The sequence below is a fragment of the Gorilla gorilla genome, chromosome 1, assembly GCF_029281585.2.
Source record: "Gorilla gorilla gorilla isolate KB3781 chromosome 1, NHGRI_mGorGor1-v2.1_pri, whole genome shotgun sequence".
Taxonomy (NCBI): domain Eukaryota; kingdom Metazoa; phylum Chordata; class Mammalia; order Primates; family Hominidae; genus Gorilla; species Gorilla gorilla.
This window is the reverse complement of record NC_073224.2, coordinates 15,106,017-15,133,612: the sequence shown is the minus strand read 5'-3', so window position 1 is coordinate 15,133,612 and position 27,596 is coordinate 15,106,017. Positions and strand designations below refer to the sequence as shown.

At 36.9% G+C, this 27,596-nt stretch overlaps 1 protein-coding gene across 3 annotated transcripts in view; it reads left to right on the top strand.

Moving 5' to 3' along the window:
- The window catches only part of FMN2 (formin 2), a 394,366-nt gene that overhangs the window by 291,800 nt on the left and 74,970 nt on the right, over positions 1–27,596 (top strand). For all 3 annotated transcript variants that reach the window (XM_055373763.2, XM_055373745.2, XM_031015559.3), the window contains one exon: positions 20,232–20,283. In XM_055373763.2, coding sequence (XP_055229738.2) covers positions 20,232–20,283 — 52 coding nt within the window. The remainder of the gene's footprint in view (positions 1–20,231; positions 20,284–27,596) is intronic.

Sequence of the window (27,596 nt, the reverse complement as noted above, 5' to 3'; positions counted from 1 at the left end):
AGCCTGGGCAACAGAGAGAGACTCCATCTCAAAAAACAAACAAAAACTTATGAGAAAAGTCATCTAACTCATATGGCAAATGGTCTCATCTCATGTGCCAGATCTGACAGATTGATACTGGCTTAATGGAAGTGTGTTTTGAGGATAAATCTTAGGTCTTACCTGAATTCTTGGGTTTGAAAGAGTAGCATGAATAATTAGTGATTTCTGAAATATGATAGGGAAGAATTGAGTAGTAGCAAGTATTTTTCCTCCAATGATTTCTTATTTTTTTCTTCATAAAGTTTCTGCTTATATTTTTATAGATGGAATATATTATATATTTTGTATATATTATATATGCTATGTTTATATATAAGAAATAGGTATAAAATCTATAGAGATTTATTGTATGTTAAAGGAAAACCAAACCTAAATCACTTTTGGAGGAAGAATTTCTTTTTTTTTTTTTTTAAGGCAGTTTTGAAAGCTTGTATACAGGCATCCCTGGGAGATACTACAGACCACCACAGTAAAGCAATATTGGTTCCAGACCACCACAGTAAAGCAATAAAGCAAGTCACATGCATTTTGGGGGTTCCCAGTGCATATAACAGTTACATTTATGCTATACTGTACTCTATTAAGTGTGCAGTAGCATTATACATTTAAAAACTACGTACATACCTTAATTTAAAATACATTTAAAAATGCTAACAATTGGCCGGGCGCCGTAGCTCATGCCTGTAATCCCAGCACTCTGGGAGGCTGAGGCGGACAAATCATGAGGTCAGGTATACGAGACCAGCCTGACCAACACGGTGAAACCTCACCTCTACTAAAAACACAAAAATTAGCCCGCGTGGTGGTGCACACCTGTAATCCCAGCTACTCAGGAGGCTGAGGCAGGAGAATCGCTTGAACCCAGGAGGCGGAGTTTGCAGTGAGCCGAGATCTCGCCACTGCACTCCAGCCTGGGTGACAGAGCAAGACTCCATCTCAAATAAATAAATAGTTGCTAACAATCATTTTAGCCTTCAGCAAGTTGTGATCTTTTTTCTGGTGGAGGGTCTTGCTTCCATGTTGACGGCTGCTCGCTGACAGGTCAGGGTGGTGGTTGCTGAATATTGGGGTAGCTGTGGCAGTTTCTGAAAATGAGGCAAAAATGAAGTTTGCTGAATCAATTGATTCTTCTTTCACTAAATATTTCTATATAGCATGAGATGCCATTTGATAGCATTTTACCCACAGTAGAACTTCTTTCAAAATTTGAATCAGTCCTCTCAAACCCTGCTGCTGCTTTATCAACTAAATTTAACTTTCTAAATCTTTTCTTGTCATTTCAACCATGTTCACAGCATCTTTAACAGGAATAGACTCCATCTCAAGAAATGACTTCCTTTGGTCATTCATAAGAAGCAACTCCTCATCCGTTCAAATTTCATCATGAGCGATTTGCTGCGATTTGGTCACATCCTCAGGCTTCACTTCTCATTCTAGTTTTCTTGCTGTTTCCACCATTTCTTCAGTTCTTTCCTCTGCGGAAGACTTGAGCCCCTGCAAGTCATCTGTGAGGTTTGGAACTCACTTCTTCCAAACTTCTGTTAATGTTGATATTTTGAACCCTTCTCATGAGTCAAGAATGTTCTTAATGGCATCTAGAATGATGAATCCTTTTAGATAGTTTTCAGTTGATTTTGCTTGGATCCACCAGAGGAATCAATCACTACCTACAGCAGCTATAGCCTTACCAAATATATTTCTTAAATAGTAAGACTTCTAAGTTAAAATGACCCCTTGATCTAAATAGATGTTTTATTAGCAGGCATGAAAGCAAAATGAATCTCCTTGTATTAAAAACATCTCCATCAGAGCTTTTGGGTGACCAGGTTCGTGGTCAATGAGCTGTAATATTTTGAAAAGAATCTATTTTTCTGAGTAGTAGATCTCAGCAGTGGGCCTAAAACACTCAATAAACCATGCTGTAAGCAGATGTGCTGTCATCCAGGCTTTGTTCTTCCATTTATAGATCACAGGCATAGTAGATTTAGCATAATTCTTATAGGCTGCAGGATTTTTGAAATGATCAATCAGCACTCACTTCAACTGAAAGTCACCAGCTGCATTAGCCCCTACAAAGAAATTCAGCCTGTCCTTTGAAGTTTTGAAGCAGGCATTGACTTCTCTCTAGCTATGAAACTCCTAGATGGCATCTGCTTCTTGTTTTATCTACACTGAAAATCTGTTGTAGTGTAGCCACCTTCGTCGATTATCTTATCTAGATCTTCTGGATAACTTACCGCAGCTTCTCCATCAGCACTTGGTACTTCACCGTGCACTTTTATGTTATGGAGACAGCTTCTTTCTTTAAACTTCATGAACTGACCTCTATTGGCTTCACACTTTTCTTCTATAGCTTCCTCGCCTCTCTTAGTCGTCATACAATTGAAGAGAACTAGGGCCTTGCTCTGGATGAGGCATTGGCTTAAGAGAATGTTGTGGCTAGTATGATCTAATCGGACCACTAAAAATTTTTGCATCAGCAATAATGTTGTTTTTGCTTTCTTGTCCTTCATTTCTTCACTGAAGTAGCACTTTAAATTTCCCTTAATAACTTTTCCTTTGCATTAACAACTTGTCTGTCTCACGCAAGAGAACTAGCTTTCATTCTCTCTCCACTTTGGACATGCCTAAGTCACTAAGCTTAATTATTTCTGACTTTTGATTTGTAACTCTTTTTTCACCTGAACACTTAGAGGCCTGTACAGTTTTTAATTGTAGGGTTATTAATTGTATGGTTATTAATTGGCCTAATTTCAACATCGTAGGGTTATTAATTGGCCTAATTTCGACACTGTTGTGTCTCAGGGAATATGGAGGCTGAGAAGAGGAAAAGAGATGATAAACAGCCTTTTGGTGGAGAAGTGAGAACACACACAGTATTTATTGATTGTTTGCCATCTTATGTGGGCATGGTTTGTGGTTCCCCAAAACAATTGTAATAAATACATCAAAGATCACTGATCACTGATCACCATAACAGACAAAATAATAATGGGAAAGTTTGAAATACGGTGAGAATTACCAAAGTGCTATGACACAAAGTGAGCACATGATGTTGTAAAAATGGTGGCAATAGTCATTCAACTACAGTTGCCACAGATCTTCAATTTGTAAAAAATAAAAAATAAAAATAAAACAAAAATTAATATCTACAAAGCACAGTAAAGCCAAGCACAATAAAAGCAGGTATACCTGCAATGAGATGTTATAGCTGCAACACAGAAGATGGTTAGAAGGCATACCTAATGGAGCTCATAAAATTCATGGAAGTGTTTTTATTAATAAAGCAATGCATTTAGGAATATTTGTTGCTCTAACCATCAAATGAAATATTTACCTTTTTGAACTTTCCTATTCCCATCCATTTCCCGGCATGAAACTTCAGAGGCATTCTTAACTCTAGATTATCTCTCACATGGCTTTCTACTTTCTATCCACATTATCATAATAGTTTCTCAATTGATATGTCTGTCTCCAGCCTCCATTCCCTGCAGTTCATTCCCCAGCTGCAAGGGTGACCTGTCAGGTTTTCAGGGTTTTGTATAAATGTCTCCATTGCTTTGACAGTGTTGTTTAATATGTCATTACTGATTTTCTTTCTAATTTATTTATCAGTTAGTAAGAAGGCTGTAATCTCTAGTTACAACTTTTGATTGTCTATTTTTTCTTTCTGTTTTGTCAGTTGGGGAATTTTGTCTTTCTTTCATTTTATTTTTGTTAGTTTTTGCATTATGTATTTTGAAGTTCTGTTTTTGGAGGCAAACATAGGTAGAATTGTTATATCTTCTTTTTGAATTGATCCCTTTATCATTATGTATTGATTCTCCTTTTTTCCTGGTACTATATCTTGTTCTGAGGTCTGATGTGCCTATTTTTAATACAGCTACTTCAGCTTTATTATGGCTAGTGTTTACATAATATACCCTTTTATCTTTTACTTTAAACCTAATTGTGTATTTATATTTTAAGTGAATTTCTTTTCCTAGAGAGCATAAAGTTGAGTCTTATTTTTCTTATCCTGCCAAACAATCTCTGGCTTTTAATTGGGGGCATTTAGAACATTTACATTTAATGTGTAATGATAGGGTTGAGTTTAATTTATGATCTTTATATTTGTCTACTATTTGTTTCATCTATTGTTTTCCTTCTTTTTTCCTTTCCCTTTTTTCTTATTAATTAGTATTTTTTAATATAATCAGCCCTTCATATCTGTGGGTTCTGCATGTGTGGATTCAGTCAACTGCAGATCAAAAAACTTCAACAAAAAAAGGATGTTCGTACCTATAGAATGTGTATAGACTTATTTTCTTGTCATTCTTCTCCAAACAATACAGCATAACAACTGTTTACATAGTATTTATATAATATTACATGATATTTACATTATTACAGAGATAATTTAAAGTATATATGAGGATGTGTGTAGGTTATATGCAAATACTGCATCATTTTATATAAGGGACTTTAGCATCCATGGATTTTGGTATCTGTGGGATACCATAGATGAACTAGTCTCCCATGGATATTGAGGGACAACTATATTTCATCTTATTTCCACCATTGGCTTATATGTTATACATCTTTGTTTAATATTTTCAGTGGTCACTCTAGTGGTGTGCCCCTTTAATTTATCACAGTCTATCTTCAAATAGTATTACACAACTTCACAGGTGATGTCAGAACTCTACAACAGTATACTGTCATTCTCCCTTCTGTTGTTTGTGCTATTGTTGTCATATATTTTACATCTACATATGTTATAACCAAAACAATATATTGCTCCCACTTGCATTTAAGTCATTATCTTAAAAAATTTTAAATGACAAAATTGTATTTTATATTCATCCTCATAATTAGCATTTCCAGTTTATTTCACTCATTTGCATAGATCCAGCTTTTCGTTAGGTATCATTTTTATTCTACCTGAATAACTTCCTTAACATTTCTCATTATGTAGATTTACAGGTGGAAAATTTATTTAGCCATTGCTTTCTTGAAATTATTTATTTCCCATTTTTGAGAGATATTCTTACAGAATGTAGAATTCTAAGTTAACAGGTTTTTTTTTCCTTTCTGCAGTTAAGATATTGTCCTTTTGTCTTGTGTTTGCATAGTTTCTGACAAGGAATCTATATTAGTTTTCTGTTAGTGCTGTAACAAATTACCACAAACTTCATAGCTTAAAACAATACAAATAATAAATTTGTAATTTCTTCAGGTCAGAAACTCAAAATGGACAAAAATTATATTAGCAGTGCTGTGTTCCTTCTGGAGTATCTAGGGGATACATGTCTTTGCCTTTTTTTAGACTCTAGAAGCTACCCACATTCCTTGGTTTATGGCTTCTAGCTATCTTCCAAGCTAGCCATGGCTGGTTGAGGTTTTCTTGTGATGTATCACTCTGTCGCTAACTCTCCTACCTTTCTCTTTCACTTTCAAGGACCCAGTGATTGCATTGGGCCAACGAGGTGTAATACAAGATGAGCTTCTCATCTTAAGGTCAGCTGATTAGCAACCTTAATTCCATATGCAATTTAATTCCCCCTTAATTTATTATATTATATTCCCATGTAATATATTTACAGCTGGGGATTAATAAATTAATTCCCCCATAATTTATTATATTATATTCCCATGTAATATAACATATTCATAGCTGGGGATTGGGACATGGACATTTTTAGAGGGCCATTATTCTGCCTACCACAAAGTCTTGGGAATTTATATTTTTGTTACTTGTTATAAAATGTGTCTCCCCACTCCTTCCCCATCTAAACTCTGGTTGTTTTTAAATTTTACCTCTATTGCTAGTTTATAGGATTTTTATTATGATGTGCATTGGTATATGTGTATATGTGTTTTTCTCTATCTTTTTTGTTTCTTTTTTTTCTTTATTATTATTATTATTATTTTTAGACAGGGTTTCACTCTTGTTGCCCAGGCTAGAGTACAATGGCATGATCTTGGCTCACTGCAACCTCCACCTCCCAAGAACAAACGATTCTCCTGCCTCAGCCTGCCAAGTAGCTGGGATTACAGGTGCCCACCACCACACCCAGCTAATTTTTGTATTTTTAGTAGAGATGGGGTTTCACCATGTTGGCCAGGCTGGTCTTGATCTCCTGACCTCAGGTGATCCATCCACCTCGGCCTCCCAAAGTGCTGGGATTACAGGTGGGAGCCACCATGTCTGGCTGTGTTTTTCTCTTTCTTGAGGTTAACTGGGCTCTTGGATTTAGGAGTTTATTGTGTGTATCAAATTGGGAAAACTTTTGACCCTTACCCCTTAGTGATTTTTCTGTCTCCATCTCTTGGTTTGTTCTGGGACTAAAATGACACATTATGCTAGAATGTTTACTAATGTCACAGTTCATCAATATTCTGCTCTCCTTTCAATCTTTTCCTTTATGTGCTTCAGTTGGAATAGATCCAAATTTTACATCTTCAAGTTTATTGTCATTTTCCTCTGCAGTGTCTAATCTTACGTGATTTCCATTCAGTGGACTTTTTATTTCAGATACTGTATTTTTCACTTTACAAGTTCCACTGAGTTCTTTTGTTTATATCATCCATTTTCTTCTCATTATGTTCATGTTTTTCTTTAATATTTAAGGGTGGTTACTAAAAAACTACATTCGTATTAATATCCTTATTTGCTGGTTCATCTCCTGTCATTCCTGGGTCTGTGTCTACTGACTTAAAGAATGTGATTGCGCTTTCCTGATACTTGGTTGGTCTAGTAATTTTCTTATTAAGTGCTAGACACTATGCACATTATGTTGTTGGGGGTCTAGGTTTTGTGCATTTCTTTAGAATATTTGGCTTTGTTTAGGCAGATAATTTTAACAACATGTGACTCAGTTGATCCCTTTAAGGCTTGTTTTTAAGCTTTGCTTAGGCTAGTCTGGGGCATCCTTCATGCCAGTGATAATTTGGTTTTACTAATAATTTATCTCCCCCACTGAGGTCTCCAAGACCATCCTGTCTCTTGTGATCAGTGACAGCTCTCCACTCTGGCTCTTTAGACATCGAACATCTTTTGGCCCTGTAAAAGCTTTGGGAATTGTTCAGCTTATATTTTCTTGGTGGTTCTTTGCTTGTACTTGTATAATTTTACTGTATACAGGTGCCACTTAATAGCCAGCTAAAAGTCAGAAAGCTTAATGAAGATTTTTGACCCTTCTTTTCTGCAAAGTATTTCCTCTCTGGAATTCTGTTCCTCATCTTTTAGTCATGTCAGCCTACCTAGACTTCTATCTGTATTTCCTCAACTCAGCAAAACTGGTTGGCTTATTTGGGGTCTCCTTTCTAGCATCTGTGATTTTAAAATTGCCTTTAGACAGAAATCTAGGAAGATTGAAGGGCCCTACACAGATCAGACTCCTATGCTGCTTATTTTCCAGTATATGAAAACAGTTTCATATATTAAATCCATTTTTCTAGTTAATTACAGCAGGAGGGTAAGTTTGGTTCTTTTCAATTAAGTCCAGAATTAAGTTCAATTAAGTGGAAGTTCCACTTCAATTAAGTTGATAAAGGATCAACAAAACAAAACGTTGGTTCCTTGAAATGATAAACAAAATAGATAGACCACTAGCTAGATTAACCAAGGAAAAAAAGTGGAAATATTTTTCCACTGGTTTAAATTTAACACAATTCATCAGGTCAACAGGATTTCACTATCCAAAATATATATGCACCCAATAGCAGAGCACCCAGATTCATTTAAAAAAACATATTGCTAGACCTAAGACAAGAGATAGACAGCAATAGAGTAATTTGGGGACACTTCAATACCCCATTGGCAACATTAGTCAGATTATAAAGGCAGAAAATCAACAAAGGAACTCTGGGCTTAAACTGGACTCTAGACCAAATGGAAAAACATTTATAGAATATTCTACTTCACATCAACAGAACATATATTTTTTCTCATCTGTCCATGAAACATTCTCCAAAATTGACCATGTGCTTAGCCATAAAGCAAGTTTCAATGAATTTTTTTTAAATGAAAATAATATTAAGTGTCTTCTCAGACCACAGTAAAATAAAATTGAAAATCAATACCAAGAGGAACTCTCAAAAAACTACACAAGCATGTGGAAATTCAACAACTTGCTCCTACAAAACCTTTGGGTAAACAACAAAATTAAGGTAGAAATCAAAAGGTTTTTTGAAATGAATGAAACTAGATACAACTGCTACTGGGTACATATATATTTTGGATAATTAAATCCTGTTGAACTGATAAATTGTGTTAAATTTAAACTAGTAGAAAAATATTTCCACTTTTTTCCCTTGGTCAATACCAAAACCTCTGGGATGCAGCAAAACAGTGCTAAGAGGAACGTTTATAGCATTAAATGCCTACATAAAAAACACAGAATGATCTCAAATTAACAATGTAACATTGCATCTCAAGGAGCTAGAAAAGCATGAACAAACCAAACTCAAAGCTAGTTTAAAAAAAAAAAAAAAAGAAATGACAAAGATCAGAGCAGAACTAAATGAGATTGAGACCAAAAAAAATGATAAAGGATCAACAAAACAAAAAATTACCTCTTTGAAACGATAAACAAAATAGACCACTAGCTAGATTAACCAAGAAAAAAAGATTAAAATAAGCACAATCAGAAATGATAAAGGTAACAATACAAACTGATACCAAAGAAATACAAAAATCATCAGAGACTATTATGAGCATCTCTATGCCCACAGACTAGAAAACTTAGTAACAAGTAATGAAATTGAGTCAGTAATTTTTTAAAAAAAATCTCTAAACAAAAATAAGCCCAGAACCAGACAGATTAACAGCCAAATTTTACCAGATATACAAAGAGTTGGAACCAAGCATATTAAAACTATTCAAAAAAATCAAGGAGGAGGTGTTCCTTTGTAACTCATTCATGAAAACAGTATGACCCTGGTATCAAAATCAGGCTAGAACACAACAACAACAACAACAGAAAAAAAAAACACACAGGGGAATATCTCTGATGAACATAGATGCAGAAATTCTCAAGAAAATACTAGCAAACCAAATCCAACAGCACATCAAAAAGATAATATTATACATCACCATCAAGTGGGTTCTATTTTAGGAGTGCAAGGATGGTTTAACATACACATGTCAATAAATAATAATTTACCACACAAAGAGATTTAAAAAACCATATGATCATCCTTTTTCTTTTTTTTTAGACAGATTCTCGCTCTGTCACCCAGGCTGGAGTGCAGTGGCGAGGTATTGGCTCACTGCAGCCCCTGCCTCACAGGTTCAAGCGATTCTCCTGCCTCAGCCTTCTGAGTGGCTGGGATTACGGAAACACGCCACCATGCCCAGCTAATTTTTGTATTTTTAGTAGATACGGGATTTCTTCATGTTTTCCAGGCTGGTCTTGAACTCCTGACCTCAGGTGATCTGCCTGCCTGGGTCTCCCAAAGTGTTGGGATTACTGGCATGAGCCACCCTGCCTGGCCAACCATCTTAACAGCTGCAGAAAAGGCATTCAGTAAAATCCAACATTGCTTCATGATAAAAACCCTCAACAAAGTAGACATTGAAGGAACATATCTCAAAATAGGAACCATTTACAACAGACTCCCAGGCAACATTATATGGAATGGGGAAAAGATTAAAGCATTTTCCCTGAGAACTGGAACAAGACAAGGATGTCTACTCTCACCACTCCTAATCAACATGGTGCTGGAAGTTGTAGCCAAAGCAATCAAGCAAGAAAAAGAAATTAAAGACATTTAAATTGGAAAAGAAGAAGTCAGATTATCTCTGCTCACTGATGACATGATCTTTTAAACCTGGAAAACCCTAAAGATCCCTCCGAAAGATACCTAGATCTAATAAATGACTTCAGCAAAGTTTCAGGATACAAAATAAATGTATAAAAATAAATATCATTTCTGTACACCATTAACATTCAAACTGAGACCAAATCAAGAACTTAGTCCCATTTACAACGGCCATATACACAAAAGTAAAACACCTAGGAATATTTAACTGAGGAAGTAAAAGATCTCTGCAAGGAGAACTATAAAACACTGATGAAAGAAATTGTGTAGATGGCACAAATAAATGAAAAAACATTCTGACTCATGGATCAGAAGAATCAACATCATTAAAATACCAGCTGGGCCTGTAATCCCAGCACTTTGGGAGGTCGAGGAGGGCGGATCACCTGAGGTCAGAAGTTCGAGACCAGCCTGGCCAACATGGTGAAACCCCACCCCTACTAAAAATACAAAAATTAGCCAGGTGTGGTGGTGGCTGCCTGTAATCTAAGCTACTCAGGAGGCCGAGGCAGGAGAATTCCTTGAACCCAGGAGTCGGGGGTTGCAGTGAACCAAGATCGTGCCACTGCACTCCAGCCTGGGTGACAGAGTGAGACTCCCTCTCAAAAAGAAAAAAAAAATGACCATACTGTTCAAAGCAATCTACAAAATTGCAGAAGTGCAATTCCTATCAAATTACCGACATCATTTTTCACAGAATTAGAAAAAACAATCCTAAAATTCATATGGAGCCAAAACTGAGCCTGAATAACCAAGTAATACTAAATAAAAAGAAAAAAAGACAGGCATCACGTTTTGTAGCTTCAAATTGTACCACAAGACTATAGTAACCCAAACTGCATGGTACTGGTACAAAATTAGGCACAATAGATCAATAGAACAGAATAGAGCACCAAGAAACAAAGCCACACATGTACAACCAACCAATCTTAAACAAAGCTGACAGAAATAAACAATGGGTAAAGGACACTGTATTCAATAAATGGTGCTAGGACAATTGGATAGCCATATGTACAACAATGGAACTGGACCCCAGTCTCTCACCATATACAAAAATTTACTCAAAATGGGCTAAAGACTTAAATGTAAGACCTGAAACTATAAAAATGCTAGAAGAAAGCCTAGGAAAAATTCTTCTGGACATTGGCCTAGGCAAAGAATTTATGACAAAGACCTCAAAAGCAAATGCAACAGAATAAAAAATAGATAAATGGGACTTAGTTAAATGAAAACGCTTCTGCACAGCAGAAGAGATAATTGACAGAGTAAACAGACAACCTACAGAATGGGAGAAAATACTTGCAAATTATGCTCCTGAAAAAGAATTAGTATCAAGAATCCACAAGGAACTCAAACAACTCAACAAGAAGAAGACAATCCCATTAAAAAGTTTTTCTTAAAGAAGACATGTAAGTGTCAACAAATTTATGAAAAACTGCTGAACATTATTAGACATCAGTGAAATGCAAATTAAAATCACAATGGGATACCATCTTTCAACAGTTAGAATGGCTATTATTAGCAAGCCAAAAACAGCAGAGGTAGACATGGATGTGCAGAAAAGGGAATAGTTATATACTGTCGGTAGGTATATTAGTACAACCTCTACAAAAAACAGTTTGGGGATTCCTCGAAGAACTAAAAGGAGAACTACCATTCGACCCAGCAATCAACCCCATTACTTGGTATCTACCCAAAAGAGAAGAAATCATTGTGTAGGAAAGACACCTGCATTCATATGTTTATTACAGCACTATTCTCAGTGGCAAAGTCATGGAATCAACCTGTATCCATCAACAGCATCACAACAGATGACTGGAGAAAGAAAAAAAATATATATATATATTCTTTATATATGGAATACTACTATACTATGTGTACTACCATATATATATGGAATACCACTCAGTCATAAAAAGAATAAAATTATGTCCTTTACAGCAACATGGATGCAGCTGAAGGCTATTATCCTAAGCGTATTAACACAGAAAGTGAAAATTAAATGCTACATGTTCTCACTTTCAAGTGGGAGCTAAATAATGGGTACACATGTACATAAGGATGGAAACAATAGACCTGGAGTCTCCAAAGGTGGGAAGAGAAAGAGGAGGGAAAGGGTCAAAAAACTACCTATTGAGTACCATGTTTATTATTTGGGTGATGGATTCAATAGAAGCCCAAACCTCAGCATTATGTAATATATCCATGTAACAAACCTGCATATATACCCCAGAATCTAAAATAATAATTTTAAAAAGAAAGAAATATATTCTAGGCAAAAATAAATAAAATGAACACAGTTCAGCTCTTTTGCTTTGCCTGTTGTATGATCACACCATGAGGGGCTGGAGCTGCCTCTGCACAGCATTTTTGCCAGCTCTTTTCCATTGTATTTCCAGTTTTGTCTCCTTTATCTTTCTTCTTGACATCTCGACTGTGGTGCACGTTTGCTTCTGTGTCTTTTTTCCCACTGTTCATTGTTTACCCTCTCCGGTCTCTGCTCCTTTTTCTACTTGACTAAGACTTGTTCATCATTTTAGTCCTAACTCAGCCTGCATTGCCTTTGTCTTTTCCTTATTGACTTCTCTCTCAGTAGGCAAATGGATGTTTCACTTAACTGTACTCATAACTAATTTGCCAGTGTTAAGGCTTTGAAGTCAGACTCCATGAGTTGGAATCCTGTCTCATTTATTTAGTGTTTCTGGAATCTTAAGTTTTTTAATTGCTAATTTCCTGATTTTAAGTGGGAATAATTATAAACCCTTTCTTATAGGGTTTTATTATCTTGAGTTATTATATGTAAAGAATTAGAATGGTAATATCAACATCATTCCATATTAATATTCCCATTTAAACATCTCTAAAACATCTACATGTATGATTGTCTCTCTCTCCATCTACCATTTTCTTAAAGGAAAAAACTATGTAATATTTACCTGCATATGAGTCCCTAACAAAGCTAGACATTCAAATGTTGACTGAAATATTGTAATGTTAAATTATGTGGCTTTTGTCTGTAGGATTGGAATGACCTAGGCTTTAAGCATTGTTTTGGCAAGTAAGATTAGGAAGAAAAGAAACACATCAGAAGTTTTTTTGGCTTTCTGATTTTTGTTTCCAGCAGTTTTGTGTTTTGATAGTTTGAATCCCTAAATTGGAATTAATTGGTATTGCTTTCAATATGGAAAGCTCAGCCCTAATGCGTGTATTTACTTATTTTTAGTTAAAGGCTCAACGAGGTTTTCGTTTTATCCGAAGGATTTTTATTTAAGTTCAGCTTGGTATTAGTAAGTATGTATGCTTCATTTATATTCTTCAATAGGGTAGTTGTCTCTTAGCAAAGAAAAAGGAAAGGAATTGGCCCAAGGCATGTCTTTATTTCTGTGCTACATTAGTGAAAGTCCAGGAGAGATTTGCTTAGCCTGTAGATAGATTAATATATAGATTTGGGTATGATTTGATATAAAAATGTAGTTTGAGTTAGCAATTTTCTAGTTGGAAAATTGTTCCAGCTCCTTTAGACTGTACTGTCTACTGTACTGTCTAGCTCGTGGATGCGTATTATGTTTTCCCATGTCTTCTCTACTTTGGGTTTAAAACAAAGATTTGGAGAGGAATTTCACTGAGGACCACTTCAGTACGTACATCAGGCTGGGTTATAATAGCACACGGCTTTCCTGTATTTTATGTTTGGCTGGAAGCCACATATAGAATTTTTAAAGTATGTATCATTTTCTATTATGTATATGTTTCTTGAGTTTTTAATAACTAGCCCCCATATGTTTATATACACCTATATTTCTAGAGGCACAATGATATATATATATATATATATTTATGTACAAAGTTGAAATAACCCTCAGTATTAAATAAAAGGTAGCTGTAAATTATTGCAAAAGTCAGGTTGTCATTTTATGCCTCAAATGCTCTCTTTCTTCCTCCTAGGAGTATTCCACATCATTGTTTTATTGTCTTAAGAACATGCACAGCATAGAGAAGGAAGATGCATTGGGACTTAGTTATTTCTCTTGCAGTCTAAGGAAAGATATTCTGAAAGTCATACACTGTGACATGTATGAACTACTTAAATTTACCTGACTTTTAGTTCATTGTCAAAAGGAAGAGTGTGTCAAAAATCTCAAAACTAAGGCAATATATCTTCAGTTAAATGACAACTTTAAATGAGTCAGAAGAAAGGCACTGCATCTGTCCAAAAAATATCCCATACTGGCTGCACTTAAAAGCAACTGGAATGCACATTCATAGCTAATTATAAACAAAAACTAGTTAACACTTTAAATAAAAAGGAAAAATAGCAAAAAGATTTAGAGCCTAGACAAACAGATGAAAGGGTTCTGAGTTGCCTTCCATCTGATATTACTCAAATGCAACTCTGTCTCCAATTACCTGGGAATATGTGGTATTCCCTCATGAAAGCTCAAGATCAGAAAGGGCGTCCATTTCGTGTCTTTGCTTACTCATAGCCATTTGGAACAAGTTCAGCAGAAATATTTCACATTGCGAAAGAGTCTGGAGCCAGACAGCGACTACAGACACTAATCACTGGGTCAAAATAGTAACTTAGTAGGACAGCAACCACCAGAAAGTATTTGTGGAGGTAGAAATGTGGAGTCGGATATATTAGTGCCGTTGGAGAAGATATCACCAAATGCAAAAATGCTGTAACAGAACCGTTAAATCACTATTTGTAATCAGTTTCATGTTCAGTGGCACAGGACTGTCTGAGCCGATTGTCTCTTTGGTAGGATCAGACCTAAAAGGTAATCTTATGCCCTTAACTCTAGAATAAATAGATGGAAAGAAAATTAACCAAATAAATAAAGGCTGCCTCCTAAAACATTTGGTGTTTCTTTTATTGTATGGTTCCAACTACAGGCTTTCTTTGACTCAAACTGCAGATCTCTAGCATTTGAGATTTACGGGGTGGACAAAAGGGGAAACATCATCGCTAAAATAATAGGTGCAGCAATTGATCAACTTCCCTAAGGAGCTGCAGTTTTAGGTCTATTCAAATAAGAGTTACTGGTATTCTCTGAATATTGTCATTATAAATCACTTTTCATTGTTGCCTTTTTTCTTAAACTACATCATCCTGTTCCTTTCCTCCAGTGTCAGTAGAGAATTGATTGCTTTATTTTACTATCACTCTACTCTGCTACTACTTCTATTTTCAGTAGACTCTATCTCAGAACATTTTCCTTGGCAGTGGATCTCAAACTTCAAGCTATGAATAATTACCCACAGTATGTTTGGAATAAAAAGGTGAGCTTTAGAAGAGGATTAAGCATTTTTTAAAAATCGTTCTTTTAGATTTCATCAGGTTCTCACTAAATTCACCTGAAGTATTATCTTATCCCTTGTAGCAATTTTATTTACTGCTATGTCTTTAAAAAGTGCGGAGGGGACTAAGGAGCTATTAGCCTCTGTGTTTATACTGTGGGCATTGGACTTCTCCATTCTATGCCAACTAAAACAACTTCTCACACAAATTAAGTAGAAATAAAATCTATTAAATATATTTTAAAGCAATCCCGTGGTTTTATAAAGGTCTTGGGCCGTAATTTCTCTGTTGCTGTAAAGAGGCAACCTTATTTTAGCAAAGTATATTTTTAATTCAACATCTGGATTCTGTATAGAAAAATTAACAAGGAAATATGTGAGATTCCTACAATGGAAGACTTTTCACATATTGCAAGCAATGCATCTCCATCCTACTTTGTAGTAATACTGATGTGGGCATAAAGGAAAGACAGGAAGAGGATGACTAGACACCAGGTGATTTATACATTATCTTATTAAATCAGGAAACAACTCGGCCAGGTGCGGTGGCTCATGCCTGTAATCCCAGCACTTTGGGAGGCTGAGGCGGGCGGATCACCAGGTCAGGAGATCGAGACCATCCTGGCTAACATGGTGAAACCCCGTTTCTACTAAAAATACAAAAAATTAAGCCAGGCGTGGTGGCGGGCGCCTGTAGTCCCAGCTACTCAGGAGGCTGAGGCAGGAGAATGGCATGAACCCAGGAGGTGGAGCTTGCAGTGACCTGAGAGCGGGTCACTGCACTCCAGCCTGGGCGACAGAGCAAGACTCCCATCTCAAAAAAAAAAAAAAAAAAACTCATGAAACAACTCAATGAAAAAGAAATTATTACCCTGCTTTAATGATGAATAAAAGTTATTACATCAAAGAAGCGATTATTCAAAGTTATTAAAATCTACTGCAATTCAGTGGCTGCATTACAATTCAAACCCAGGTTTGCCTGACTAAAGCTCATGTTCTAGCTCCCAACGCTAGACCTTGTGGGATCTGAAGATGAGAGGCAGAGTGTGAGAAAGACCTTGCAAAGTATAAGCATTTACAAAAAAGTGTAGCTTTTATGGTCCGAGGTGGAGGAGAGGTGATTGCTCTCAGAGATCTGGGATGCCCTTGGCCAGTGATGTCCATTAGGCGTCATAAAAATGTTTCTGTCAAAAGTGGTCTTTGGGAGGCTGAGTCAGGTGGATCACCTCGGGTCAGGAGTTTGAGACCAGCCTGACCAATATGAATGAAACCCCATCTCTACTAAAACTACAAAAATTAGCTGGGTGTTGTGGCATGCGCCTGTAATCCCAACTACTCGGGAGGCTGAGACAGGAGAATCACTTGAACCTGGGAGGCGGAGGTTGCAGTGAGCCGAGATCTCGCCATTGGACTCTATCCTGGGCAACAAGAGCAAAACGACATCTCAAAAAAAAAAAAAAAAAAGGGGGGTCAAGCATCGCTGGGCGACAGTAGCACAGAAAGCCCAGCGATTTGGTGACAATATGAAGATCACCAGCCAAGCCTTGTGCCTATTTGTCTATTTTGAATGCTGCTTTTGCTACCCTATAATTATCTTGATTATGAATGACTGGAAATATGCCATCCTGATCATTTGAATCATGTCAAAAAGAAATGAGGTGTCTACTCTAAAGAGTTGGGAAGTTAATCTTGTAGTAGAAAATTGAAATCTTTTTAATCTCTTTTATGCAATTCACTTGGCATACTTTATTTAAATGAAGTTTATTAATAGTTGATTATCTGTACATAAGAAACTGCTACTGAAAGTTACACTGGCTTTCAAAACTCTGCAAAACCATTTATGCCATTAGCAATTATCTGAAAATATTTTTTGTACTTCTAGAAAACAATACATGTATAAATATATATAAATAACAATAAGTTGTTGCAAATAGAAAATCACCTTATTTTCTGTGTTACCTTCAGCAAAGTCATGTTTGAAAGTCTGTGCATATAACAGTGGTTGTACACAGCCCATAAAAGTTTTTTCTCAAACTGAAAAGCATAGCTGGTCTGATTGCGGTCACTGCATGTAATTAGCTTGCTTGCTCCATAAATGAATGGCAGATTTGTTTTATTCCAAATGATATCTTAATTTTCACCCATTAAATTACATTTTATTTTGGTTTGGAAGGTTCACCCTCACTATGTAAAGCAACCACATCCTGCAGTTGTCACTAAGTTAACACCATAAGTATGTTTAAAAGAATTGTTGGCCAAGCATGGTGGCTTATGCCTGTAATCTCAACACTTTGAGAGACCGAGACGGAAGGATTGCTTGAGCCTCGGAGTCTGAGACTGCCCTGGGCAACAAAGCGAGACCTCCATCTCTACAAAAAATAGATTGAAAAATTTAGCCAGGTGTGTTGGCATACCCTGTAATCCCAGCTACTTGGAAGGCTGAAGCAGGAGGATGACAGGAGGAATTGCAGCTTGCAGTGAGCCATCGTTGTACCACTGCACTCCAGCCTAGGTGACAAAGTGAGACCCTGTCTCAAAAAAATAAAATTGTGACAATAAGATAGTGATGGTGCATTTATGCAAACACCATCTTGGAAAAAGGGTATCTCTGTTTTTCCATAAAATGGAATTGCACCCGAATTTTTCAGAAAGTTTTTCCTAAGATTGGTATACAAAGGAAATCTGTTCAGTTCTTTGAATTGTTGACTCTACATCAGGAATCGAAATGTGTACACTAATGTTCTTGCTTTGATCTCTCATTTGACTGTTTATCAAAGCTGATTACAGTTTGAATACCCAAATCCCTTTAGCTTCAAAACTATGTAAAATAATGTATAATAGAGCATTTTAAGAGATATTTTTCTTATTCCAGTTTGTCTTTATGATTGTGATATGGCTATTAGGTTTGGTAAGAAGGTTTGGTTTTATATTTTGTTCCCTCGATAAGAATCAGTCTTCTGCCAAATTGGATTAAAGTTTTTGTTTCGGCCAAACTTGCTCACGCAACTAAGCAAGAGCTGTTTCGGTGAACATCAAAAGAAGCCATTATGAACAAATGAAACTTACTTTATTCCACTAAACACAATTTAGGAGCTTATGCTTTTTGAAAAGCTGTATGTGTTTTCTTTATTGAATGTAACATTGGAATATAATTATTAGTTGACTTACTCAGTTAAACATTATGTATGATATCACTTTAAGAATTTTGAGATCTTCAGGTCCAGAATTTTCAAAGGATATTTATCTATTAAGTTTCTACTGATTACTGGAGGCACCAGGCTAAGTATTTTGTACATGTTAACAGATGAATCTGCCTAAAGTCACAGAGCTAATTTAAGTGGCAAAATCAGGAATCGAATACAGATCTCTGGCATCTTGTTCTACTGTAGTGTGTTTTTAAGTTTCATAAATCATTTACTTTAATCTTCTAAAATAGTCTAGAAATTCCTTCTTCTAATCTGCCTGAATCTCTGTACTTTGCAAAGAAAAAGCAAAGATATGTGAGGGCAACTGGAAAAATACCCTTCCTGAAAATGGTATGCATTGTAGTGCTTTTGTTATTTTTCCTAAACAAACTTTATGTATTCCTAGAATTGTTTCTGGAAGCAAATCATCTTTTATGCTAGGCAACTCAGAGCAGATTTTTATAAAACAATATGTTCGTGCTTGAGCCTTTTCAAAGTAAAATCATAGGATATTCATTCTGTTTTTTAATATAGTTAACAATTGACCTGTAAGTTTATACAAACAATCTGACATACAAAAAGGGAAAGAAAAGAAAGAAAAAAATATCTGCTGCCACCTGAAATGATCCCTGTGAAATCCTGAAAATCCTGGCAAAGAGTGGCAACGTGACACTGGGTTATGACTTTGCAGATACCATGCAAACCTTTGAAAGAACACTGTCTTGAGGCTGTAAAACATGAACTAGCCTAAGCTGTACTATTGTGTTGTAAGTAGTGATAAAGACACTGACAGTTCTCAAGTGACCGTGGGTTTTATTTCATGCACAGTTCCCATTTTTTTATAATCAATTTGCCCTGCTCTACTGTGTCTCCTAAGTTCTCCAAATGGCCCCACATGTGACCCAAAGAGGAATGATAATAAAAAGACAACTTCTTCTTTAACTAGTCCCAGGAACATTTTAATTTTTTTTGTCCTGTTACTCAGTGATTTTCAAACTGTGGGTCACAAACCATTAGTGAGTCATGAAATCAGTTTAGCAGGTCCCAACTAATGTTTTAAAATCTGATAGATAGGCTAAAAATATCAGAGAGCATTGCATGAAATAAGAGTATCTTCAAAACTTTCATGTCAAACATATATTAATATGTATGGAGGTATGGGGAAATGGGTGGAGGTGAAGTAATACATAATTCCTAGAATGCTTACTTGTCAAAAAAAAAAAATGAAGTCACAGCCATACTTTAAGTGATGGAGTTCTTATGTTATTTTAAGCAGTTCGTAATACTGATTTAATCTCCTTAAATTTGACCTTTGGGTTTGTAGCAGATCACAATTCTTTATTTTTAAATAAAAATGATAGCAAGTAAATGGGTATATTATCACATTCCCCCTTTTCAGAACAGACCATGATCTGTTCACCTGTGGTCTGATACGAACTATTGAAATGAGTTCAAAATTCTTAACATAACTGAGAAATGTCACATGCCATTTCTGTTTAGGGTTTTTTTTTTGACGTGTTTACACCTTTGCTTGAGGGAATTATTTCCACTAATTGTTGGCATTTAAACACTGACACATCCGATGTAAATATGAAACTAGTGTTTTCTTTTCTCAGGTTAATGTGACTGAGTTAAAGACATTTTTTCAGAATCTGAAATTTTTGATTAGATAATATATCTTGTCTGTGTCAATATAATAAGATCAACTTAATTAAAATGAAGTAGAATCATTTAAATCATGTTTCTATGACATCCATAGATTTGAAATAGGCTTCTGGTTGTAGTACAATAGAATTAATAATTAAAATAATTTACGTTATTTAGGGCAGATGTTGCTTGAAATAGTGTAACAACTTATCATTTATCTCATGTACTTTTATTTTCTTGCACTTTCAGCCAAAATTGACCAAGAGGCAGAGGAAAATTCACTGACAGAGACGCATAAATGGTGAGAAATTACTTTATTTCCTCCCAGAATAGGGTTATAACATGCTAAGTGTATTTCATCTTAAGGAACCAATTTTTAGTTCAATTTTAATTTTCAAGCATAAAACAAAAATAAATCTAATAAAATGGTGTACTCTAAATCTACAATGAATTTCTGAATTTTATTTTTGTTACTCTGGGTAACATATAATTCTGTTAAGTACCAAATTATTGTGAATAGCTTAGCATCTTCTCTTTTACATGGGATTTAGAACTATGGAAATACACAAAAGAAGGAAGATAGCAAGAACCTGTTTCAGAGTTTGGGTTATCAAAAAAAAACTATGTGATTTCCATATTCAAAAGTGAAGTCTAGGTAGGAAGCGATGAGCTTCCCTTGGATGCACCTTCATTTCCAGAATGGAGACTTGCAATTATGGGTAAACATAGAAAAGTATCTCAGAAATCTCCCTGCTTTTCTGCCTCCATTTTCTCTTCTTCTCGCATCTCTCTATATCCATCAGGGTTCTGTAGAAAAAAAGAACAAACTGGCGATGCAGATATAAACACACACACACACACACACACACACAGGCATACCTCATTTTATTGCACTTCTCTTTGCTGTGCTTTGCAGATAATTGTATTTTTTTTTCACAAATTGAAGGTTTGTGGCAACTCTGCTTCTAGCAAGTCTATTGGTGCCATGTTTCCAACAGCATGTGCACACCTCATGTCTCTGTGTTACATTTTGGTAATTCCTGTAATATTTCAAACATTTTATTTTTATTATCTATCACCACAGGTGATCTGTGATCAGTGATCTTTTATGTTACTATCGTAATTGTTCTGGGACACCATGACCTGACCCATATAAGATGGCAAACGTAATAGAAAAATATTGTATGTTCTGACTGTTCCACCAACCATCTGTTCCCTTGCGTCTCCCCTCTCCTCAGGCCTCCGTATTCCCTGAGACACAACAATATTGAAATTAGGCCAATTAATTACCCAACAGCGGCCTCTAAGTATTCAAGTGAAAGAAAGAGTCACACATCTCTCACTTTAAAACAAAAGCTAGAAATGGTTAACCTTAATGAGGAAGGTATATCCAAAGCCAAGATATGCCCAAAGCTAGACGTCTAGTGCCAAACAGTTAGCCAAGTTATGAATGCAAAGAAAAAGTTCTTGAAGGAAATTAAAAGTCTATTTCAATGAACACATGAATGATAAGAAAGCAAAACAGCATTCTTGCTGCTATGGGGAGTTTAAGTGGTCTTAATAGAAGATCAAACCAGCCACAATAGTCTGTTACACAATAGTCTGTTGCCAGGGGTTTGGTTTAGGACAGCTACTTGCCACACAGAAAGCCAGTCACTAAAATGAGTATTGCCAGGGAAGAAGGCTTTAATTGGGTGCTGCAGCCGAGGCAATGGGAGCTCAGTCTCAAATCCATCTCCCTGACTAACTAAAATTAGAGATTTATATAGCAGGGAAGAAATGTAACCATGTGTGGGAGAACAGGAATTAGGGAGGGGTAAGGAAGAGGAGGTACTCAGCAGCAAGCAGCTGGTGGGTTAGTCACAATGGGTGAAGGGTCTGGCATCTCATTGTCCAGATGCAATGATCTGGTGAGTTTCAGTTCCTTGATACTATCTTGGAAGCCTGATGGTTGGTTTCTGGAGAAAGGAACTCAAAAAAGACAAATGTAACTTTCTCAAGTTTCAAGACTAGAAGGGTCAGTTTCTATGTTTATTCAAACTAAATCATAAACATCAGTTCTATGGGACCATTGAGCCTGTTTCAATTCCCTTAAACCAAAGCCTAATCCAGAGCAGGGCCCTAACTCTATTCAATTCTGTGAAGGCTGAAATAGGTGAGGAAACTGGAGAGGAAAAGTTTGAGGCCAGTAGAAGTGGGGTCATGAAGTTTAAGGTAAGAAACCTCTGTAACAAAAGAGTGCAAGGTGAAGCAACAAGTGCTGATGGACAAGCTACAAGCTATCCAGAAGATCTAAGATAATTCATGAAAGTAGCTAAACAACATATTTCCAATGTAGATGAAACATCTTCTGTTGGAAGAAGATGCCATCTAGGACTTTCATAGCTGGAGAGAAGTCAATGCCTGACTTTAAAGCTTCAGAGAACAGGGGCCGGGCGTGGTGGCTCAAGCCTGTAATCCTAGCACTTTCAGAGCCCAAGACAGGTGGATCACCTGAGGTCAGGACCTTGAGCCCAGCCTGGCCAACATGGTGAAACCCCGTCCCTACTAAAAATACAAAAATTATCCAGGCATGGTGGTGCATGCCTGTAATGCCAGCTACTCAGAAGGCTGAGGCAGGAGAATCGCTTGAACCCAGGAGGCAGAGGTTGCAGCAAGCTGAGATCGCACCACTGCACTCCAGCCTGGGTGACAGAGCGAGACTCGTTCTCAAAAATAAATAAATAAATAAATTTTTTAAAAAGTGAAGCTTCAGAAAACAGGATGACTGTCTTGTTAGGGGATAATGCAGCTGGTAACTTTCAGTTGAAGCCAGTGCACATTCACCATTCTGAAAATGATAGGGCCCATAGGAATTATGCCAAATCTCCTCTGCCTGTGCTGTATAAATGGAACAACAAAGCCTGCACATCTGTTTACAGCATAGCTTACTGAATATTTTAAACCCATTGCTGAGACCCATTGCTCAGGAAAAAAAGAAAAGATTGCCTTCAAAATATCACATCTCATGGACCATGCACTTGGTCACCCAGGAGCTCTGCTGGAGATGTACAAAGAGAATCACGTTTCAAAGCCTGCTAACACAGCATTCATTTTGTAGCTCATGGATCAAGGAGTAATTTTGACTTTCAAGTCTTATTATTTAAGAAATATATTTGGTAAGGCTATAGCTGCCATAGGTAATGATTCCTTTAAGAGATCTGGATGAAGTAAATTGAAACCTTCTGGAAAGGATTCACCATTCTAGATGCCATCAATAACATCCATAATTCCTGGAAGCAGGTCAAAATATCAACGTTAACAGGAGTTTGGAAGAAGTTAATTGTAACCCTCACAGATGGTTTTGAGGATTCCAAGACATCAGTGGAGAAAGTAACTGCAAATGTGGTAGAAATAGAAAGAGAATTGGAGGTAGAGTCTGAAGATGTGACTGAGTTGCTCCAATCTCATAATAAAATTTGAACAGATGAGGAGTTGCTTCTTATGAATGAGCAAAGAAAGTAGTTTCTTGAGGTGGAATCTACTCGTGGTTAAGATGCTATGAACGTTGTTGAAATCACAACAAAGAATTTAGAATACTACATCAACTTAGCTGACAAAGCAGCAGCAGGGTTTGAGAGGATTTACTCCAATTTTGAAAGAAGCTCTACTGTGAGTAAAGTGCTACCAAATGGCATCATATACTACAGAGAAATCTTTTGTGAAAGACTGAATTGATGTGGCAGATTTCATTGTTGTCTTATTAGCCACCCCAGCCTTCAGCAACCACCATTCCAATCAATCAGTAGTCATCAACATCCAAAAGATATTAAGTCACTGAAGACTCAGATAATTGTTAACATTTTTTAGTAATAAAGTATTTGCTAATAAAGTATGCATTTTGTTTTTCAGACATAATTCTGTTGCATACTTAATAGACTATAGTATAATGTAAACATAACTTATATGCACTAGGAAACCAAAAAATTCATGTAACTCTATTACAGTATTCATTCACTTTATTGCAGTGGTCTGGAACCAAACCCGCAATATCTCCGAGGTTTTCGTGTGTGTGTGTGTGTGTGTGTGTAAAGAAAGATAGAGAATTGACTCATGCGATTGTAAAATTGGCAAGTCTAAAATTAGCAGGGCAAGCTGACAATTCTGGTAGGAGTTGATGTTGCAATCTTTTTTTTTTCTCTTTATAAATTTTAACTTTTAGATTAAGGGGTACACGTGCAGGTTTGTTACATGGGTACATTGCACGACACTGAGGTTTAGAATCTAAATGATCCTGTCACCCAGGTATTGAGCGCAGTACTCAGTGGGTGGTTTTTGAGCCCGTGATCCCCCTGCATTGTTCAGTAGCCCCAGCGTCTGTTGTTCTCACGCTTACGTCTATGTGTGATCAGTGTTTAGCTCCCACTTATAAGTGAACATAGACAGTATTTGGTTTTCTGTTCTTGCGTTAATTCTCTTAGGATAATGGTCTCCAGCTCCATCTGTGTTCCTGCAAAGGACATGATTTCATTCATTTTATAGTTGCATAGTATTCCATGATATATGTGTACCACATTTTCTTTATGCAGTCCACTGCTGATGGGCACCTGGGTTGATTCCATGTCTTTGCTATTGTGAATAGTGCTGCGATGAACATACGAGTGTGTGTGTTTTTGATAGAATGCATTATTTTCCTTTGGGTGTATACCCAGTAGTGGGACTGCTGAGTCAAATGGTATTATAGTTCTGTTTTCAGTTCTTTGAGAAATCTCCAAACTGCTTTCCACAGTGGCTGAACAACTTTGCATTCCCACCAACAGTGTACAAACATTCCCTTTTCTGCATAGCCTCGCCAACATCTGTTACGTTTTGACTTTAATAATTGCCATTCTGACTGGTGTGAGATAGTATCCCATGGTGATTTTGATTTGTATTTCTCTGATGATTAGCGATGTTGAGCATTTTTCCATGTTTGTTGGCCACTTATATGTCTTCTTTTGAGAAGTGTCTATTTATGTCCTTTGCCTATTTTTTTAATTGGATTGTTTTTGCTTGTTGATTTGTTTAAGTTCCTTGTAGTATTGCAATCTTGAGTCTGAAGCAGTCTAGAGACAGAATTCTTTCATATTCAGGAACCTGAGTCTTAAGGTCTTCAACTGATTGGAGGAAACCCAGCATGTTTTAAAGGGAAATCTACTTTTTTCAATGCCTAGTAATTTAAGTGTTAACCACACCTAGGCCAGGCACGGTGGCTCATGCCTGTAATCCCAGCACTTTGGGAGGCCGAGACAGGCAGATCACTTGAGGTCAGGAGTTTGAGACCAGCCTGGTCAACCAGCCTGGCCAACATGGCAAAACCCTGTCTCTACTAAAAATACAAAAAATTAGCCAGGCGTGGTGGTAGGGGCCTGTAATCCCAGCTATTCAGAAGGCTGAGGCATGAGAATCGCTTGAACCTGGGAGGCGGAGGTTGCAGTGAGCCAAGATCGCACTGCTGCACTCCAGCCCGGGCAACATAGACTCCTTCTCAAAAAAAAAAAAAAAAAAAAAGTTAACCGCACCTAAAAACTGCTTTCACGATACCATCTAGACTGGTGTTTGACCCCAAAATGGGCACTATGACCTGGCCAAGTTGACACATAAAATTAACTATCACAATTTCTAAAGAGAAACCTTATTAGCCTTGAGGAAAAATTTATTAAAGAAGTTCTCTGCCATTAATTCAGTAGGCAAGATCTTTTTTTTTTTTTTTTTGAGGCATAATCTTGCTCTGTCACCTAGACTGGAGGACAGTGGCACCATCTCAGCTCACTGCAACCTCCACCTGCCAGGTTCAGACAATTCTCATTCCTCAGCCTCCCCAGTAGCTAGAATTACAAGCGTGCACTGCCACACCCAGCTAACTTTTTTTTTTCTTGTATTTTTAGTATAGGTGGGGTTTTGCCATGTTGGCCAGGCTGGTCTCAAACTCTTGGCCTCAAGTGGTCTGCCCGCCTTGGCCTCCCAAAGAGCTGGGATTACAGGGATGAGTCACCGTGCCTGGCCGGCAACATCTTTTATATTCACTGAACAGATATCACATATTTAGTAGTTCTTGGCTTGATATAAAATATTGTCTTAGCAAACTAGTAAACAGAATTCTCCAGTTTCTATGAAAAGCAAAAGCTGAGGTCAAAGGCCTGAAATTATAAAATCAGAAATTTCAGTGAGTTGCATAAAAAATTACTAGCAAATGACAAAATCGTTAGTAAAAGAGCCATCTTTTATAATTAAACAATGAACTCCGAAATTCAAAAGTAAAAATAAGAATAATGAATCATATGAAACATTTGACGTTTCTCCGAAGAAATAAGTCTGTGTGCCATTTTCTCAGCAGTCCTATGTAACCGGGGCAACAATCAGTAGTAATTCTGTGCAGGAAAGCAGTGTAACTCTGATCTTCTGGCTTTTTGAGTCTGAATCTTGCCTCTTACACATGATAGCTCTATGACCTTGGACCAATCCCTTCACCCCAGGAAAACAGTATCTACTTTGTAGGTGAGAATTAAATGAAATAATCTCTGGCAGATGCTTAGTCCCAAGTGATCAATAGATGTTAATTGCTATGTTATTTTCACATTATTTTTATAATCAGAAGTTATAAAAAGTTTAGTGGTAGAATTAGAAACCAGAGTCAGATTTCAGACTCGGGCAATGTATTTGTTTGTTGTCATGTTTCTCGCTGTCTCCATGGATTGCAGCCCTGGGCAGTCTCGGATGGTTATGGAGCGTAGATTTTGGAATCAGATCTGTATTTTGGTACCTGCACCAAACTGCTGGCACCATGGCTCCAAGGATTTATCTCAGGTTTTGAATCCATGTCCTTATCTGTGAGAAAAAGAAAAACAATGTCCACATTATAAATGTGGTGATCAGTTCATTACTTAACTGATTAAGTAGGTTAAATGAGTAAAATATGTATGTCGAGTATCAGCTTCATAAGGGCTCTTCACAATTTCCTTTTCTTCCATTTACCATAATACCTGAGCTTGGGAGACTGACTTTTAGCATGAACTATCTTCACAGCAACCATTAAACTGGAAAAAACAATATAAAACAGTTATTTAACATGTCTAGAAATTGTTCTATGGACTTGCAGCAAATGAGGAATCATTTGTCCAAGAAAATCTAAATCATGGTAAGAACAGTGAGAGTCTAAGGCATTGGAATCACTACCTATTGTGTCCTATTATGTCTTATGGGAGCCGCTGCAGGAGCTCTAATCCAGACACTTACGGTCACGAAGATAGGAGCTTCCACTCTCCCAAGCTCCTACGCCGAGGTTATGGCTTCTCACTGGGTCAGCAGGCTGCCAGAATTACTCATTCCACCACCTCCAGCTTATTGCAGAAGTTCTGTTCCAGACTAACAATGCAGATAAGAGGGGGCTCCCTTTCTCAACACTTCCTTACTTAAAGGGCAGATGCTCCAGCTCAGGTGTAGCCGACTGAGAATCCTGGGCCCCAGTGCTTCCACTCTAGCTGATTTTAGGGCAGAGATTCTACACCAGGAGGGAGAATACATGAAGACTAGGGGCCCCCCCCACCTCAGCTCCTTCTTACACAGCAGGAGTGTTGCTTTGGAAGAAGTGGACCA